The sequence below is a fragment of the Pleurodeles waltl genome, chromosome 9 (assembly GCF_031143425.1).
Source record: "Pleurodeles waltl isolate 20211129_DDA chromosome 9, aPleWal1.hap1.20221129, whole genome shotgun sequence".
Taxonomy (NCBI): Eukaryota; Metazoa; Chordata; class Amphibia; order Caudata; family Salamandridae; genus Pleurodeles; species Pleurodeles waltl.
Genome location: NC_090448.1, coordinates 93738783 through 93758965, shown reverse-complemented (window position 1 = coordinate 93758965; position 20183 = coordinate 93738783). Strand labels below are relative to the sequence as shown.

The following is a 20183-nucleotide window of genomic DNA, read 5'->3' as shown; positions in this document are numbered from 1 at the left end:
CTGGAGGGGCTATACATGGATTGAAGAGTCCCGAGATGGCTTCGGGATTACGCTGCCTCATTATTCTGTGTTTGCACATTTATCTGCAGCAGCCGCATGTTTAAGTGGAGGGCTTTGGGCACCGGCACCTTTTTATTTACAAATTAGGCACTGGCTATACCCATAGTAGATGATATCTGGGACGAAGGAGTTAAAACCATGAAGAATCCAGCAACATTAGCTGCAGTGTTTAGACGCCAGGATAAGAAGTATAAAGCCCCAGAAGACTTTCCAGTTTGCCTTATGTAGGAAGCTGGCCTGGTGTGTGGTGAATATCTAGGGTACTTACACCTTATACCAGGTCCAGGTATCCCCTATTTGTGTAGGGTAGGTATTGTCTAGAAGCCAGGCTCTACAGAGGTAGCTGTGGATGAGCAGCTAAGGCATATCTAGGAGACCTGCAAAGCTCATGCAATACCACTGTAGTCACACAGCACTTACACACATGAAAGAAAACACTCAGTGCTTTACAAAAATAACGGTACTTTATTTTAATGACACAATACCAAAACGTACTAGAGGCAATCATCCAGTAGGAGTTAAGTAACACACTATATATGTGCCCTACTTATCAGCAATAGGCACGGAAAGTGATCGAAAACGGTGCAAATGAAGTTACACAATAGTGACCCTAGGGGGAGGCCAAACACTATACTAAAAAAATGGAATGCAAATGCAGGACCCCCACCTAGGTATGTAAGATCTGTAGAGGGGAGCTGGGGGAACTAGGAAACCACGAAGGTAAGTGCCACCCACCGACCAGGAAGAAAGGAGTAAGTTACTGGATTTTCCCAAAACCACCCAAAAGGAAGAAAATGCAACACCCAGACAAGTCTGCAAGAAACCAGCAGTGGATTCCTGAAGAGGAAGACTTGTGGAAGAAGGGGACCAAGTCCATAAGTCACAGAAGAATCGAGGAGGAGATACTACCCACCCAGCTGTGGATGCAGGAGTTGGTCGAGGGTGGGACGAAGACTGTCAGGAATGCAGCCCTGGAGCAGGTGAAGAGTTCCTGGAGGATGCAAGGGAGACCCTCAAAGGCAGAGAGTCCATAGAAGAAGAAGCAGCCCCCACCGGAGACCCACTGGATGAGGATCCAGGAGTCAGAGGAGCCCACGCATCTGTACTGGAGAAGGGTCCCACGCCGCAGGAGAAGCACGCAAAGGGCTGTGTGTCTCAGGAAGGAGTGCTTGGGGGCTGGAGCTACACAGAGCCTGAAGATTTCTTGGAGGAGATGCAAACAAGCCTTGGCAGCTGCCAGAGACACGGTGCACGGAGGTACTGCCCTGCTTGGGAAGGCAAGGGCTTACCGCCACCAAAGTTGGACAGCTGGGAGAGAGGACCAAGAGGACTACTCCGGACCACCACCCGTGATACAGGATCCATGCAGCTCAGGATGAGAGGAGCTCCACACAGCCAGTCGTCGTTGCAGTTGGTGCCTGCAGATGCAGGGGAGTGACTCCTTCACTCCAAGGGAGATGCCATCTCCCTTCATATGCAGGCTGAAGACTTGCTCAGAGGATGCACAGCCAGGTAAAAGTTGCAGAAGCTGGAAGGAGCAGTGGAAACAATGTTGCAAGCAGAGTCTTAGTTGTGGATGCAGATTGTCGGTTCCTGGAGGGTCCAGTCGCGGGTCCAGTGGCTAGAAGTCAATGTAGAGGTTGCAGAGAAGTCCTGCTGAAATCGTGCAAGCCGAATCCGAGGACCCACCCCAGAGAGAGAGAGACCCTAAATAGCCATATAAGGGAGATTAGTGACCTAGCCAGGTGAGCACCTATCAGGAGGGTTCTGATGTCACCTACCTTACCTGGCCATTTAGACGCTCCCAGAGGTTCCTGCCAACCTTTGATTCAAGATGGAAGAACCAAGGGACCCTCTGGAGGAACTCTGAGCACCACCCCTGGGGTGGTGATGGACAGAGGAGTGATCACTCCTCCTTCCATTGTCCAGTTTCATGCCCGAGCAAGGACTGGAGGTCTCTGAACTGGTGTAGACTGGTTTATGCATGGAGGGCACCAAATGCACCCTTCAAAGCATACCAGTGGCTTGAGGAGGCTACCTCTCCCAAGCCATGTAACACCTATTTCCAAAGAGATGGTGTTAAGTCCTCTCCAATGGAAATCCTTTGTTCTGCCTTCCTCGGCTTGAGCTGTTCAAGCAGCAAGAGGGCAGAAACCTGTCTGAGGGGTGGCTGCAGCTTGGGCTGCCCGGAAAACCCTAGAAGGCTGGTAGGAGCAATGCTAGGGGTCCTCTAAGGAGTCCCCAGAGTGCATGAAATCAGTTTCAATACTAGCAACAGTATTGTGGTATGATTCTGACATGTTTGATACCAATCATGCCTAGGTTCGGAGTTGCAATTATGTAGCTGGACATAGGTAGTGACCTATATCCAGTACACACATAAAATTGCGTCCCCACCCTCATGAAGTCCATAAAAATGGCACTGGAGTTTATGCTGGCACCTCTGCTAGTGCAGGGGTGCCCTCACACACAGGTACTTGCACCCTGCCCTCTGGGCTAGAAGGGCGTGCAATAGGGGTGACTTATAGTGACCTGGTGCAGTGACCTATGGTGAAAAAGTTTGCATGCACCCTTTCACGCAGGCTGAAATGGCAGGCTTGCGAATGCTTGGCATTGGCTCCCCGTGGGTGGCATAATACATGCTGCAGCCCATGGGGATCCCTGGTGCCCCAATGCATCTACCTGTGTACCATATATTAGGGACTTCATTGGGGGTACCAGTATGCCAAATGTGGGGTGAAAATGGTACAAGTTACCACGTTAGAAGGGAGAAAGCATAATCACTGGGGTCCTAGTTGAGCAGGATCCCAGTGAATACAGTCAAACACAATGACAACAGGCAAGAAAATAGGGGTAACCATGCCAGGAAAGATGGTACATTCTTACACCTCATTGGACATCCAAAACATGACTCTTATCACTCAAGCTTCCTTAGTAATATTGGAAAATTGTTATCCTCAATGTGGACACTCACAGTGCGAGCAGCCAACTCTTTGGCAGTCCTCGGGCAATGCGATCGCCAGATGTGATCAGATATTGCTCCATACTTCAACCTCCTTCCTGATGAAGTGAGGGCTGAAGCCAAAAAAGGTTTTACAGGAAGGAGAGCACGCCTCTTCTGAGCTCATAGATTTCACTGTGGACCTTCCTAACACTGGGTTTCATCAACTGGCAGATGTAGCGGTCCTACAAAGACGGGGCTGGCTGAAGTCCACTTCCTTCAGACCAGCGGTAAATAGTAAAATCCTGGACCTTCCATACGATGGCAAAGCCGTCTTTGGGAAACATATTGACTGTGCTCTTCAGGCAATAAAAACAGACACTGAGACAGCCAAATCATTTGGTATTATGCAGTATCAGAAAAATATCTTTTCAAGGTGCACATGGTAGAGGGCAATCATCCTATAGAGGAGGCTACCAACAATACCAGTGCACACTGTATGGAGCAGCGTTGCAACAATTTTCTCCACAATACCAGCAAAGGCAACTTCATCAGGCAGCATACACTAGACCACTCCAGAAAGGGAAGTTGAGCAAGCAACGAAAGAACACAGGCCGTCTTCAATGATTAACTACAGACACCAGGTACACCTCCTACTCCTATGACATGTCTTGGTGGGAGGATATCCAAACATCTGCAACAGTGGAAGGAAATAACGTGGACCAATGGGTATTGGATCTCATGCAATTAGGCCACACATTGGAATTCATTCAAAAAATGCCTTTGACCTGGCTCCAAAAGTTTACAAAAAAATATCTGCATCTCCTCAAGTTGGAAGTCAAGACCATTCTCAGCAAAGGGGCCAAAGAATGGGTTTCTGAAGGCCAGAAAGGGAAGGGTTTCTATTCTTGTTTCTTCTTGGGCCGAAAGAAGACAGGGAAGTGTCAACCAACCCTGGATCTTAGGAACCTAAACACCTACTTCAGGAAGCAGACGTTCCACATGGTGATGCTTCAAGATATCCTGCAACTTCTAAACCAAGGAGATTATATGAAAACCTTAGACCTCCAAGATGTATAATTTCATGTTCCGATTTACCCATGACACCAAAAATTTCTCAGATTCACAGTAGCTGGCAGCCATTAGCAGTCAGTTCTCCCATTTGACCTCCAGTCCGCCCCTCGCATTTTCATGAAGTGCTTGTTACCAGCAGAGGCTTTCCTAAGACAGAAGAAACATCAAGTGTTTCCTCACCTCAATGACTGGTTGGTCAAAGCACCTCCCTCGACGCCAGGCAGCACAGAGGTCAACCACTGCCTGCACGCACCTGTTTACCAAGCTGGGTCTTCCATTAAATCTGCAAAAATCAGCTCTCCAGCCATCCAAAAGGATAACATTCTTAGGAGCCTACCCTGGATACAACTCTCAACAAAGTGTATGCCACACCAGAAAGTTAAAGGAAATTGCTAACTCTTATCACAACTAGTGCAAAGAGAAAAGCCACTTTCCATTCACCTCTATAAGTCCCTGCTAGGGATGATGTCATCTTGCATTCCTTTAATTCCTTTCTGCCACCTGAGAATGCATCGGCTACAGGAAGAATTGGATACAGTGAATAGAAACAGGCTTTTACAATGATGTCGTCCAGATCACAGCCTTTTCCTGGTGGACTCGAGAAACAAATCTTTCAATAGGTCTGACTTTCATTCCCCAGGCTTCTCCATTGGTCATCACAACAGGACGCATCCTTAGAGAGTTGGGAAGCTCATCTGCAGCATCTGCAAGTCTTGGACCATAGGAACCCTATTAGCTATGTCTACACATCAGTCTGCTCAAACTCAAGAATGTACATCTAGCCTTGCAAGCCTTTCTTCCAGGGTGCGAAATTCTCCAGTGGTCATCAACACAGACTACACCATGACCATACACTACATCAACACACAGGGTGACACAAGATTTCACCTGCTATCAAAAGAAGCACAAAAGATTTGTGAATGGTTGATTCATCACAAGGTACATCTGAGAGCAGAACATGTCCCTGGGAAGCAAAACGCCATAGCAGACACTTTGAGCAGCATGAGAACCGCTTGCCATGGGTGGGAGATGAATTCGGACGTCCTGGGGAACATATTTCGCCAGTGGGGCGAACTGAATCTAGACCTATTTGCATCACCCTAGAACTAAAAATGCTAGTTCTATACAAGTTGGCATCTGCAATCGGGATCATGGGGGAATGTGTTTTCAATCGCATGGGCTGGAATATTTACCTATAATTTTCCTCTGAATCCTCTTCTCCCAAAAGTTCTCATGAAGATGAAAACTGAGCCCTCAGGCTCATTCTCAGAGCTCTGAAATGGCCACACCAACATTAGTTCAAGGAGTTACTTCTCCTCTCAGAAAGGCAGCACATCCAACTGCAACCACTTCCATCTGACGAGTCAGGGCCAAGTACTTCTCCAGGATTCCAAATAATGCACTTGTCATTCTGGCTCCTGAATTCAGGGAATTTGCCCATCTGAGCATTCCAGAGATATCTTAGCGGTAGCTCGTGCAGATAGTACAAATAACTTACAGCCTAAAATGGAAGTGATTTTGCATCTGGTGTCGGCACTCTAATGTACACCTAATGTCTGCACGGGAAGAGATCCTTCCTTATCTCCTACTTTTAACAAGATTGAGTCTTGCTCATGCTTCCATTAAAGTTCACCTTGTACCCATTTTTAGTTTCAGAAGATCAGCGGTGTCACCATCAATGCGGCCTAGCTGACTCATCAGACAACTCCTCAGGGTGCTATTTAGGGTCTTCCCGACAGTGAGTCGTACTCCCCCCCCCCCCCCCCCCGCCCCCCCCCCCCCCCCCCCCCCCCCCCCCCCCCCCTTTGGCAACTGAACACTGCCTTCACAACTAATGAAAGACCATTTCGAGCCTATTCATAAAGTGCTCCTCGAAATTGGCTCGTCCCTTGGCTTTAACATCAGCAAGCTGAGTCAGTCAGATACTGGCTTTCATCATCCAAGAAACTTTCTTGTTATTCAGAAACGATAGTGGTTCTTTAAACAAACACCTAATTGATTCTGAAGGATTCACCAGATTTTCACCTAAATGAGCCAATAATTTTGAAAACAAATTCCCAGATCCTAAGACTGCACCAGAAAGGGCATTCCATTCCTTGGATGTCAAGAGGTGCCTGAAATTCTGCCTTGACAAGATAAAACACTTCTGCAAATCACAATCAACTTTTCGTTGCATACAGCACTCTGAGGAAAGGTTATCCTCTATCAAAACAGAGCATAGCAAGATGGATATCTAACACCATTCAGTTCTGTCACCAGAAGGCTGGCACGCCGTTGCAAACAAGTGTGAGAGTACGTTCCACCAGAACTATGTCAACATCAGCAGCGTTGTTTGCAGGGCAGCAACCTAGCAAAATATACATTTTTACGCAGCACTACTTCTTGGAGTCTGTAGTTAAGAGATGTGGCAGTGGGCCAAGGGGTATTGACATTTTCCAGTAAAGGTGAGCCATCATAATGTTATTCTCACCATCCTCTAATAAGTTATGCTCATATTATATTGTTCCTATATATATGAATGAAAAAATATATAGACAACTATATAGTAATGTTCATACAAAAAAATGTGCTATTAAACAGCTTTTTAATCTGATTCAAGCATGTGAATCTATGAAAGATCCAGTACTGGAGTAAGAAAATAAGTTATCTGAAAATAAATTACCACAAAACAAACCAACCCAGAAAGCACATGACTGACAATCTAGTTTCTCTTTGCACAACTCTTGAACTCACTATGCCTAGGCTGCAGAGTAAGAAAATTGTAATCTCTTCTGAAAGACTTTTGTTCCCTTCTCAGAGACTCTTGGAACAACCCTTCTCTCTGATAGATGACTGTCCTTGTGCTAAGGACAAAAGACTGCCCACTAGCTACCAGCAGTGAAGCGACACCTGTGATCGACAGTTGTTGCCACAGGGAGAACACCAAAAAATGGAAATTAGGACTATGAAAGGTCTAGTGATCCTAGGTGACTTAATTTCCAAGCCAGTGCTGAATAAATGAACTTAATAAATAGCGTTATGTTTGAGTTATTTCTTGGGGTTGAGTGTTAAGGTAAAATTGTGATGCGTAAATACAGTGTGATGTTTGACTAACATGTTCCCTGGGCTGTTAACCTTTTTAGTGGAAAAAAACATATGCTGAAAGTAATATTTGCCTTTTAGTCGTATATATGCATAATTTAACTGTTATTTAGTTGTCATAAAACATTGAATAAACAAGTTGGTATATTACTGCCCTTCCACATCAGACTAGGGCAGGTGATGCGAAGCTTTGTTAACTGTTGTTCTTGGCTCCTGCGGTGCCGTGCCTCAGCATGAGATCTAATACAGATGCCTGTGATAATGAGGTCACAAAATGCAGTCATGGGGTACTGCAAGTGGGGTGGTTAGGCCTTAGACGTAATCTCCATGGATCCTCTCAGAGATATAAATTAGCAGAAGTGATCAATTTGTAGACTGGGCTAGTAGGAAGCTTTAGGCTGACAAGAGATGTTTGAGCAAAACAAAATAGCTAAGTGATGTATAAATCAAACCACAAAACTGGCGAATGAGATTACACAAATGTTTAATGCGTTAAAAACATTGAGGTAGAACAGGTTAAAAGTAAACCTGCACTGAAGGGAATGATTTCACCAGTGTACTGCACCCCTTCATTGTTGGAATCTCTGTACACAGTAACAACAGTTGGGCCGTTTTTCCATAGTGCTGATTTTAAAGAAGGGGTCACTTGTTGACTGGAAACACTGTAAAGACCACATTTTAAAAAATGCCTGAAAGAATGCCCCCAGATGGCGAAAAATGTTGGGTAATGACAGTGGTGTAGCGTGGGTTGTCAGCACCCGGGGCAAGGCAAGTAATTTGCGCCCCCTAACCTATGGATTTTAGCACGTGCGAGCGCACCCCCCCCCCCCCCCCCCCCCCCCCCCCCCAGATGTTGCGCCCGGTGCGGCCTCCACCCCCTACGCTACGCCACTGGGTAATGAATGTCCTGTGAGCTGATTCCGACAGAGAATTCTAACTGCAGATTCCTCACCTTAGTATATTCCCCAAGTGTCAGATTGTATCTTGAAAACCTCATACAATAGTGTGCCAGTAGGTGCCGTTGATCAGCTCTGAGTTTGCATCAGCGACAGAGGTCCTCGCTCTCCAGCTGCCTGCTGTTAAAGTCAAGCCCAATGTCTTGACTGCGGTGCTTCAATCTTGGGTGGGCTCACCCGACCCTCTGTTCCCTTTTAATGAAGCCTTCACCAGCGTGCTCATGGGCCCCTCGGCAAAACCCTCCACGGGAACTGCTGTGCATCCATTGACTACCCGTTGGCATCGTCCCACCCTGGAAAACCAGCTTCCTTTCCCAAGTGCCTCTTTCCTGAGAGCCTAGTTGTGCAAGCCTCTCAAAGGAAGATCAACCCAAACACATTACTTACCACACCCCTGAATGAGGAATCGGAGGCTGGACTCTTTTGGGAAGCTTATTCTCTACCCCCAGCCTTGCCTTGTGGTCAGTGAACACATCATGCCTCTTGGGTTGATATTCTCATGCACTGTGGGACTCTGTTGTGCAGCTGTTCCTCAGGCTGCCTGAGGAGGGCAGCGCCATCCTCACCAAGATTTGGTTGACTGCTGGTATGCGGTGAAGATCACCATAAGCATAGACTGAACACCACACACTCTGGAGGCAGAGCCATGGCTTCTACAGTGATGCTGCATTGCCACATCAGATTGCGGCCTTTTGGGCTGTTGGGGTGGGGTTGAGGGTGTCCAGTCAAGGCTGGTATGGCATTCCAGCACTTTACCGAGAGCAGGGTCACTGCCAGATCCTGTTGGATATCTTCAGTGACTCAGTTTGCAACAGCAGTCCTTCTGCCCCTACTGCGGGTGTAGAAGGAGCAATTTTGGGCATTCACAGTACCAACCATATCCCATCCAGTAGCCTGTCCTATCCTTTCGTAGGCATTACTGTGGAGCCCAAAGAGGATGCAGAAGCCAATCCCAGTTTGCTGCCCAGTCCCACGCCCTTTGGCTGCCGCAGTCTCCAAGCACCTTCAGCACGCTTTCCATCCAGCACAGCAATCCCGTTGGCAGAATCAGGCACCACCTGCCCCAAAGGTTGGCAGTTGCATTCAACAAGTGGGTGTTTCAGATCGTGCAAAATGGGTATGACCTACCATTTGTAGAAACACCTCAGCTTCTCCCATCATCTCAGGAGCAGCTGACTGAGGATGATCTCGCCTTACTCTCTCAGGAAGTGCAGGCTCTTTTGGCCAGCTAAGCCATTGAGAGGGTGCCCACACCAGAAGAGAAGGGTGATTATTCACGCTACTTTCTGGTGCCGAAGAAGGACCTATATTAGATCTCTGTCCTCCCAACTTTTCTGAGGAAAGAGATATTCAAGATGCTCACGTTGACTCAGGTTCTATCTGCTCCTGAATCCTGGGACTGGATGGTAGCACTGGCCCCGCAGGACACATCCACGTCCTCTTTCCACAGGTGCTGCCTGCAGTTCATGGTTGGCCACAAGCATTTCCAATTCGTTGTGCTCTCCTGTGGCTTCACTACTGGCCCTCAGGTGTTCACAAAAATGCTGGTTGTGTTTGCAGCATATCTGCTGAGGTCAGGGGTGCCAGTCTTCTCCTTCCTTGAAGACTGGCTGTTGAAGACTGGCCCAACCCCGGGAAGTCGTCACCCACCTCCAGACTACAGTGAACCTTATGCACCCGCTGGGGTTCACTATCAATATGCCAAAGTCACACCTGGTTCCCTCTCAGACGCTCCTTTTCATCTGAGCCATTCTGGACAAAGTGAAGTTGCGTGCCTAAACTTTGGACTGGCAAGTCTGGGATATTCAGGCTATGATTGATGTTTCGGCCTCTATCATGTATTTTGCTGAAACTGAGGCTTCTGGGACTCCTGTTCCTGCTGGTAAAGCATGCCCAATAGCATATGTGGCCTCTGCAATGGGATCTGAAGTTCTAGTAGGCACAGCATCAGGGGAATCTTTCTGACCTGGTCTAGATATTAGAGGGAACTACAGAAGATCTGCAGTGGTGACTGATGAGCTGTTATTGGGTCAGCGGCAGACCCCTCTCCCTTCCCCAGCCAGAGTTCACAGTGGTGAAAGATTGATCACTCCTGGGTTGGGGTGGCCATCTGGGAGAGGTGATCATCGGACTCTGATCTCAAGTGAAATCCCAGCTTAACATTAGTTTTTGAAGTTGAGGGCCATTTGCTTGACACTGACATTCTTTCTTCCATCCAAGAAGATGAGGCTGGTTCAGGTGTTCAAAGGTAACACCGCCATGTGGCATTGCAACAAAAGGGCTAGATGGGGGTCATGGACCCGTGCCAGAAGGCTCTGCATCTCTGGACTTGGCTTGGGTGCCAGGACATCTTCCTGTTCGCGCAACACCTGCTGGGCTCCTTGAATCCCAAGGCAGACTAACTGGCCTGTTAGTGCTTTGTGGATCACACATGGCATCTACATCCGTAGGGTGTGCAAGTTCTGTTCTGGGACCAGGGAGAGCCTTGACTCGATCTCTTCGCCACAGCCAAGAACACGCAATGTCATTACTTTGTGTGCTGGAGTTTCCAAAGCGGCTGTGGCTCTGAGGCTCATTCCACCTCGAGTGGACATCAGGACTCCCATATAACTTTCTGCCAATACCACTCCTTCCCAGAGTTCTCAGAGCGAGAGGACCGAACGGTGTCAAGTCATCTTGGTGGCTTTAGATTGGGCACACAGAGTTTGGTATCCTGAACACCTGAGAATTATCATCTGTCCTCCAGTTAGTGAATTCATTTTGCCACCCTGGTGCCCATCCACTAAGACTGTCTGCCTCCCATTGGAATAATTTTGTTTCCTGGTGTTCCTCAGAGCATGTGGACCCCCAATCTGCATCTGTCTGAGGTTTTGCTGTTGGCTCTGTTTTAAGCCCAGTAATGCAATATCGTAGGCACTGTTAAGGGTTACTTGTCCGATATCTCAGCTTTTCTGCGGCTACCAGCTCAACACTCCCTGTTATAGTCATTGGTTGTGACTGTTTTGTAATGTTTATAACCTGTATTTCCACCTAATCCCTTTGTGGTGCCCCAGTGTGATATTAATTTGATTCTTACTTATCTTATCTGCTTTCCCTTTGAGCCCCTGTATAGCTGCTCTTTGTGGTTCTTCACCATCAAAATGGTTTTACTGGTGGCCATTATATCAGCCGGGGTGGGGGTCAGCTGCAGCCTCTGTTGTTTCAGTCTCCATATACCAAAACGTCTTCCTGGACAAGATGGTCCTTCTGACACTTTCCTCTTGAAGGTCATCCCTTTCATATTGCCCAGAGTGTCATTCTGCCTGCTTTCTACACCAGCCTCATCCTTCCAAGGAGGAAGAGAGAGACTTCATCTGCTGGGCCCCAAGAGAGCTCTCCTTTTATATTGACTGCTCCAAAGACCATGAGATGGATGACTGACTCTTCATTCTATTTACAGGAGTGGAGACATGCAGGGTTGTGCAAAAACAGACCATCTCCTGATGAATAGTACTCTGCGTATACTTCTGCTGCACATTGCCAAAGAATTAACCTTCTGAGGGCTTGGAGGCTCATGCCACTAGGGCCAAAGTTGCCTATACTGCTTTAGCGTGCAGGGTACCTGTCTTGGACATCTTCCAAGCTGCCACGTGGACATCCCTCCATATGTTACTGAAGGAGTTCTGCTGGGACAGTCAGGTCTCTCGTGATGGTTATCTCACCTGTTTAATCCTCCAGGATTTTGTCTCTTATGCCTATTCGTAGACCCACCTCTCTCGCTCTGGTATCGATATGAAGGTAAGGAATCTGCAGTTGGACTTCTCTATCAGGTTAACAAGATAATTGCCTAAGGCTTTTTCTTGTAGAGACTCTATCCATAGATTTATCACAGACCACTCCATCCTCCCCACTCTGTGAACTGGGCTCTTTGTCCAAATTAAAACTGAAACATTGTGCCTGGGTGGCACTTATACAGGCACCACAATGCCAACGGAGGGCTGATACCACCTACTGATGCACAGAGCTACTGCTTCAGATCATCTAGATCCAGTCTGATGCCTGGTAAATATTCTAAGGTGAGGAATCTGCTGTTGGATAATCTCCACCAGGAAATGTGTTACCGGAGATAAGGAGCCTGCTCTTAAACCTTCTGCCTTACTGTGAAGTTTTGCCTCATACCTTCAAAGGTCTGATACAGAGATGCTGGAAATGTAGCACTTTTACAGAGTGGGAACAATCTCGATTTTCTGTCTAAAAGCTCCTTGCATTCACCCTCTATAACATGCACTTCTCCTGTTGATTCAAATGATCAATATATTATAATCTCTATTACCTTGGTAACCCAAGCAGTAATAGCTGGACACTTTGTCCTGCAAATCTTCACGTCCGTACAACAAGATCAAACATGTTTGGCATGAATGCAGTTGAGCATGTTTGGCAAAAAAACAATTGAGCATTTTGACACAAATGCACTTGAGCATATTTTGAGTCATTTTGATGGATTCTTTAAACCTTACATTCCTCATCTTTGAATATTAACCAAGGGTCAGACTGGATCCTGAAAGCTTTCAGCATCAGTGCTCCCAAATGCTGGTAGGTGGCGCCATGCAAGAGCCATATTGCCACCCCAAATGTGACCGTAGACCCGCATATAAGCACCACACATTGTCAGCCTTTCAACAACTACTAGAACAGAAAACTTGAGGGTGCTATGGAAAAACAATGTCTTCTCCTAAGCCTACAGGTTTTAAACACGCTGCAACTGTAGGAAACTAATGTCAAGGATCTGCAGGAGTTGCATCTCTGTGCTTTAGGCATGACTTGAAGTTGTGGAATAAGTGCACCCGAAGGTGACCCAGGACAGAGAATCAAAGTTGTACATTGCCGAACACAAGAGGCAGTCTCGTTCCTTGCCTAAGTCCTGCTCCAAGTCGAGGACACGGACTTGCTTCTGTAAGCACTCATCTTTGTACATGGAGTCCTCCCATAAGTCAAAATGAAAGACCAAACATAGCGTCAAGAAAGCAAATCGGGACTCAACCCCATCCAGCCATTCTTTATTTAAAGCGAAGGTATCCCTCTGTCAGTCACCCTTCCAGATCTCTGGTTGCAGAGCAAATTACACAGTTGATCCTGAGGCACCCCGAATTTCCCAGGCCACTGGTGATGCAGCAGCAAAGTGAAGCATTTAAGGAGGCCATGCTGCAGATATTCTCTACTCCTCCAGCTCCCTCTGATGTGCTTTCAGCTTCGTGACCTCTGCCTGTCCCCCAGTCAGCGATTGTGCCAGAGGAGGATCTGGTGGTGGTTCCAATGTCTGACTCTGAACTGATTTAAGCATGATCCTGACCAATGTTGGGCTACAAAATTGCTGAAGCACATCTCATCGGCATACAGCCTTAGTCTAATACTCTAACTCTACTAAGGAGACGCACCTTCAGAAACTCCATCATTTGTTTTGGTTCTGACCAAAGCTTTCTCCCATCCAGAGATGATGAAGCGGATTCGAATGATTTACTCGCTCACTATGTTGATAATTTTTACATGGATTTATAAGAGGTCAGTCGGCTTGGTACTTCCCCCCCCTAATACAGAACTGAACTCTGCATTGGACTTTCCCAGTTAGAGTGCATTATTTGCAGTGTTCATTTAAGTAACTGAGGTCTTGGTCCTACAACTGTCCTGTATTGAAGTTAAGATAGTGGTCCTCACACAAATGTTAAAATTTGGGCCATGCACATATGAGCCCTTACTTTATTTAAATTAGGTCCCCACTAACACCTTTAGGGGCACCTTCCCAAAGCCATTGTTACAATCACGGGTGACTAGGCAGGTGAGCAGATGTCACAGGCCTGCACCTAACAACCCTGATTTTCTCTCTAAGCATCCTACTCCGGAGAGACTGGTTGTGCAGGCTTCAACCAGCAAGGTGAATCTTGGACCTGCAGTATGTGTATTTTAATATACCCATCCTGCAGATGTTACCTGTTCATAATATGCCAGGAACATTTTTAGTATGCTGTGCTCTCCTTTCGGCTTCACTAGATCCCCTATGTTGTTTACAAAAGTAGTGGCAGTAGTAGCTGTGAGGTCAGACCAGGCTGGCTCACCACAATCAGTCATAGACCACCATCAGGCAACAGCAAATCTCATGATATTGTTTGGGTTCACTATCGAAGAGCCAGTCACAACAGACTCCTCCTCATAGACTTGTATTGGAGCTGTCCTCGATACAGTACAGTTCAAGGTTTGGTTGCCACAAATCTGGGGCATTTGTGCTATGATCCAGATACTTCAACCTTAGTCCTGGATCTTGGTCAGAGAAGCTCTGAGGTTTCATGGCTGTTTAGCCTTCTAGATCTTCCATATCAACTACACCAGGTGGCATATGCAAGCTCTGCAAATAAATCTGAAGTTCCAGTAAGCCTGGCACCAAGAAAACCTATAGAATGTCCTTCATATTTCAGAGGAGACTGCTCACAAGCTGCAGTGATGGCTATTTGGCTGCAATTGGCCAGCAGCAGGTCGCTCTCCCTTCTTTACCTAAAGCTGACTGTGGTGACAAACGCATCACTGCTAGGTTAAGTAGGTCATCTGGTGGAGGTGTGGATCCGTGGCCTATGGTCTCCAGCAGATACTTAGCTTCATATCAGTCCGTTGCAGTTGTGGCCATTCATCTGGCATTTAAGGCCTTCCTGCCCCTCATCAACGGGAATGTGGTGCAGATGCTCATGGACAGTACCACTGTCATGTTATACTGCAACAAATGAGGAGGAGTGGAGTCATGTATCCTTTGGTAGGAGGATCTGTGCCTTTGCAGTTTTTGCCTTCTTCTGAACTGCATAGCAGGATCCTAGATTGCCAGGGTAGACAAGCTCAACTGGTGGTGTCCGATGGAACACGAATGGTGGCCACATCTTGAGGTAGCGCAGTACATCTTCTGACAGTGGGTTAGATCTTTTTGCATGCTGTAATTTCTACAAAAATATGCTCCAGGAGATTCTTCCAGTTGGACTGGAACACGTGACTCCTATACACCTTCCCACCAGTCTTTCCTTCCCTGTGTTCAGAAGATTATCAGGAACAACCTGGCTCACGTCATCCTAGTGGCACTCGATTAGACCAGGACGTGTGGTGCCTGGAGCTTTTGAGTGTGTTTATCTGCCCTTCGATCAGATATTCTGTCACAGTAGCAATCTACACATTCATGCATGGAGATTAGGCTGCGACAGTTGATGGTGTTTGACTTGCCGTCTGAAGCTTTGGATGTCATTCTGGTTCCTAGGCATCCTTTCACAATCCTATTTTCACCAGGTACTAGCATACATTTTTAACAGGTGTGACACCTATAAGACTGACCCTCTGCAAGCTAAGCTGTTGATATTTTGTTGTTTGCTTTGTGTTTGGCCTAGCAATGCCTTGCGGTGGGCACTATAAGACTGTCTGCTTTTTTGGCCTTTTTACTTTTGCCAGATCAATCGTCCTTGTTTAAATCTCATGTTGTGATGCAGTTTATTAAAGGTTTGACGCATGTTCCCTCCTAAACTGTTTGTGACATAACCTGGTTTTGAAGTTTCTCATGTGTATGCCCTTCAATCACTGTCGGTGCAACGTCCCTACACTATTTTTTTCTTGACAAGCTGGTGTGGAGGATTCAAGCAGCCGTTTTGCCTACATTTGTGGCTTCCTTCCACATTGGGCAATCCATCACGCTACCAGCATTCTTCACCCTCCTCACTTCTTGTTAGAGGAAGAGAAACTTCAACTGCTGGACCCCAAAATGACTTTAAGCTTTTATATTGATCATAGTAAGGACCACCATGTGAACAATCAGCTTTTTGGGGTTCTCAAGAGCAAAGAAGAGAAAGGGTATGCAAAAGAGGACTTCTTCCCCTTACACGGATCCATATTAACATCCTAATGTCACTTGCTAGAAGTCACTCAGAAAAGTAGCCCATTTTTCTGTTAATTGTCCTGGTGTCTGCAGATTAGTTTTTGCAACTCTGCCTCCATAGTTGACCTGTTTTTTTGTAATAACGTTGGGTCGATAAATTCAAATTGCATTCTCAATTTCACAGAAGCTGCTTGTGCTTCTTCTGACTGAGCTAAATGAATAAATCACCTTGAGGAGAGACTGGGAACTCGTGCCCTGGTTACAGCTGCAGGCAATGCTGCTCTGAGCTCCTGGGGCAGTCTGCATCAGGTGGTGGCTTGTTAGTCAGGATGTGGTTTTTGTCCCCGAGGAAGTTCATGCAAATGCACATCGCATGACTTGCCTGATGATGTAGGGTGTTTTGCAGCATTGAGCCAGGGGCACGTCAGTCGCAGCATTGAAGCAGGAACATGCCGGTCAAATTTAGTGTTACAAGTGTGCTTTGGTGATAAGGAAAGATGGTACTGTTTACCACACATACATCCCAGGAGTGTTATGTCTCCATCTGCCAGTTGCAGTGGTGGTCATCTGACTGAAACTGGAGGCCATGCCAGCTGGAACACGCCCCCCTCCACCCCCCAAACGAAAGCCAGTGTTTCTGTAGAACTGTGGTACCGAGCACCACATACAGTGCAGAAAGTTACTGGCATAGGGCATCTGATAATGTGTGGTCTGTCCATGTCCCTGGGCCTCTCAGGCCCTTAGACAACAACCTGAAGAAGCCTGATCCACCTTTGCGGTGGGTGTCCCCTGTACCAGTATATGGTGCTTTAATGCTTATGGTACCCATTATGATAGTTGCATGGCCCTGCTCTGCAAGTGGTTCTGGGCCAGATCTGCATGTGGGGCACATTGACGATGTGAAGTGTATACTTGTAGATGATGCTGTGCTGCACTGCACATGGTACCTGTAGGAAGCTGGCTCTGTATATACTATACCAAAATGAGGTATAGTGTGCACAGTGTCCAGGGGATAACCAGAGGTTTAACAGAGGCTAAGGTAGATAATACTATTGCTGTCTTTTTAGTGTGGTTGAGTAGTCAGGATTATCAGAGGGAAGTGAAAAGCATTTGTGGTATACACAAAGTCCAGAAATGAGGCAGACACTCAATGACCAACTCCAGGCAAATTGTTCTATATATCTAAAATATATTTTGTTACTTTATTACTAGAACCAGAAGGTCGTTATGAAGCGTAGGTATCAAATTTACTTTGGTTTTTGCAGGTATAGCAGTTTACAAGTAAGTAACACTTTTCAATTCTAAAAGTTGACACTGTGCAATTTTTCATAGGAGTCAATAGTGTCGGGGGGGTGTTAACACAGTTAACGGGTAAGTACACGACTTACGATTCAAGTCTTTGGGGTTTAGGGTGTCGCCAGGTCAAACTTTAGACTGACCCCAACAATGCACCACCAGCAACACTGGTCGGCTGGGTGCAGAGGTCAAAGTTGGCATTGGGTTTGTAATGGAATCCTATAAGGAGTGAGGGTGCTCAGTAGAAAGCAGATTGCAGATAAGTACCAGCGGCTTCAGGACACAGGCCGGGGGGGGGGGATGAGGGGGATGCCACTGGTCTACACCAAACACACCCTCAGGGGCGGCCGGGTGCAGGGTACAAACACAGAGCTGGGTGGCCAATGCTTATCAATAGGGGGACCCCCGGGGGTCACACAAGATGCTGCAGGATGGGTGCAGGGGTTCGGTTGCGGTAAACCAAAGGCTGGACAAATAGGGGGGGCGCCTGCTGGACATTGCTGGTCTGTCAGTCAGATTCCCCAAGGCCAGGGTGCTGCGGGTGCAGTGGTCTCCTTGGGCGTCGGGTATCTATCTTCGTCGGATCTGGTTGCGGTCAGGGGGAGTCCTCTGAATTCAGGCTGCTGGTGTTGTGTTGGCCAGGAGGAATCAACCCAGGGTTGACTTGATTTCGGAGTCACCAGGGGACCTTTTCTGGACTGGTAGACCACCTGGACTCGGGCCGTGAGAGTCTGGTGCAGAGTGGGTAGGGCTTGCGGATCTGGGGAAGTTCTGGAGGTTTTCTTTTTTTAGGTTTCTTCTGGGCAAGGGCCTCTGACCTCTGTAGTTCTTGGGCCTCTGCTGGGCAGGCACTCCTCTTGGGATTTATAGAGGTCACTGGTCCTTCAGGATGTTGCCTTTTTGGAGTAGGAGTCTTGAAACTGCAGGCAGGCCGTTAGGGCTGTGGCCAAGTCAGCTGTCATCTTGAGTCTTCACTACAGGTTCGGCTTGGCAGTCCTTTTTTCTTGAGGTAGCCAGCAATTTGGTGAGTAAGGTTCAGGGGGTGCCCCTAAATATTAGATTTAGGGGTGTTGCAAGGGTAGCTGGGGTACGAACAGTAGGCCTGAGCCTTTGAGGTTCACAGCCAAGTGTTGCAGTTCCTGCAGGGGGGAGTTGTGAAGCACCTCCACCAAGAGCAGGCTTTGTTGCTGTCAGAGCACAGGCTCTCACCCATTTGGGTCAGAAACGTGTCTGCTAGTGGCAGACTGGTCAGCTTTACACTAAAGGGTTGGGTAAAATACAGGGGGCATCTCTAAGATGTCCTCCGTGTACACTTTACAATAAATCTTTTATTGAGATGAGAAGTTTGATACCAAACTTGCCAGTCTTGAGTGAAGTCATCATGGAGCTATGCAGTTTGTAATGACAAACTCCCAGCCCATGTCCTTAATATAGCCACTCTGCACATACAGTGTCTGACTTGCACTGTAGGGGCATATTGTTCATGCAGCTATGCGCTCACCTGTGGTATAGTGCACCCCGCTTTAGGGCTGTAAGGCCTACTAGAGGAGTGACTTACCTATGCCACAGGCAGTGGTTTGTGGGCAGGGCACCCTGGGAGGGATGCCATGTCGACTAACTTTCTCTCCCCACCAACACACACAGCCTGCAATGGCAGTGTGCATGTGTTTGGTGAGGGGGTCCGTTAGGGTGGCACAATATATGCCGCAGATCCTCTCTGATCACAGGGCCCTTGGTACCACTGGGACCTTTTACAAAGGGCTTATTGTGTGCCAGAGGTTGCCAGCTGGGGAACAAAGGTACAGTTTTAGAGAAAGAACACGGGTGCTGGGGCCTGGTTAGCAGAATCCCAGCACAAACATAGTCAAGTTAACATCAAATATCAGGCAAAAAGTGGAGGGGATACTGCAAACAAGGGGCCAGTTTCCTACAGTGCCTTTAAAAGTTAGTAAACTATTTTCTTGGTCCTTCTTTCCATCTAGTACAGATCCTGCTCTACACATGATGCCCACTGAAAGAAAGGAAGGTAGAGAGCCTGTACATGTGCCTTGTCCTGGGTTGTAAGTGGTGCCCGTTGAAAGGTGGAGCTCTTTGTGCCTAGTGCTGATTTGCATTACATTGTATTGACTATTACATTTTTTGCAGCACTTCCAACACCTAAGTATGCTCCAGGTGGTTGTCGTGCATGTGTGGTCATGCACTGAAGTTGTTGCCCAGTGCCACAGAAATAGAAATTAATCTTATCTTCAGTCATTGATCCATCATGATTAACCTCGTGCTGTAAGAGTGACCTGTGTTTGCATGCATGCCTTCCTACCAGGGTTGATAGTATGCTTCTGAGTTTGAGTTTGTCGAGTACCTTCTCTGCCTATTCTTTTTCCGTAGGACTGGAGAGGGACAAGTTTGACAACAAGACGGTGACGTTCGAGGAGCACATCAAGGAGGAGCACAACATGTGGCATTACCTCTGCTTCATCGTCCTGGTGAAGGTGAAGGATTCGACAGAATATACGGGGCCCGAGAGCTATGTCGCAGAAATGATAAAGGCAAGTGCGTAGCATCTTCTAAGACTGCAACACTTAACTGCTAACTGGTCTGTTGTATGGACATGGTTGGGTCGCCAGCTCTGGACTGAGTCCAGTCACAGGTGCATCATGGAGGCTGGGCAGATGGCACATTGGAAGTTGGTGCTAAATCTAGGGTAAAACCTACCCATCCAAAGGGGACTACATCCTAGTATTGCAAAGAGCATGCGTGGCACATACTTAGTAGACCCAGACCCTACGTTCAAATGAGTTTCACTCAATATCCATTGTGAACAGAGGCAACCAATGAAAAAATGGATAAAGATCAGTTTGAGTGGCCTGCCTTGTGACTAGTGAAGGATTTAGCCTACTAGGAT

At 47.2% G+C, this 20183-nt stretch overlaps 1 protein-coding gene across 5 annotated transcripts in view; it reads left to right on the top strand.

Annotated features, from left to right (window-relative positions):
* ITPR1 (inositol 1,4,5-trisphosphate receptor type 1) overlaps positions 1–20183 on the top strand; it is a 1104774-nt gene that overhangs the window by 943440 nt on the left and 141151 nt on the right. For all 5 annotated transcript variants that reach the window (XM_069206352.1, XM_069206351.1, XM_069206348.1 and 2 more), the window contains one exon: positions 19667–19827. In XM_069206352.1, coding sequence (XP_069062453.1) covers positions 19667–19827 — 161 coding nt within the window. The remainder of the gene's footprint in view (positions 1–19666; positions 19828–20183) is intronic.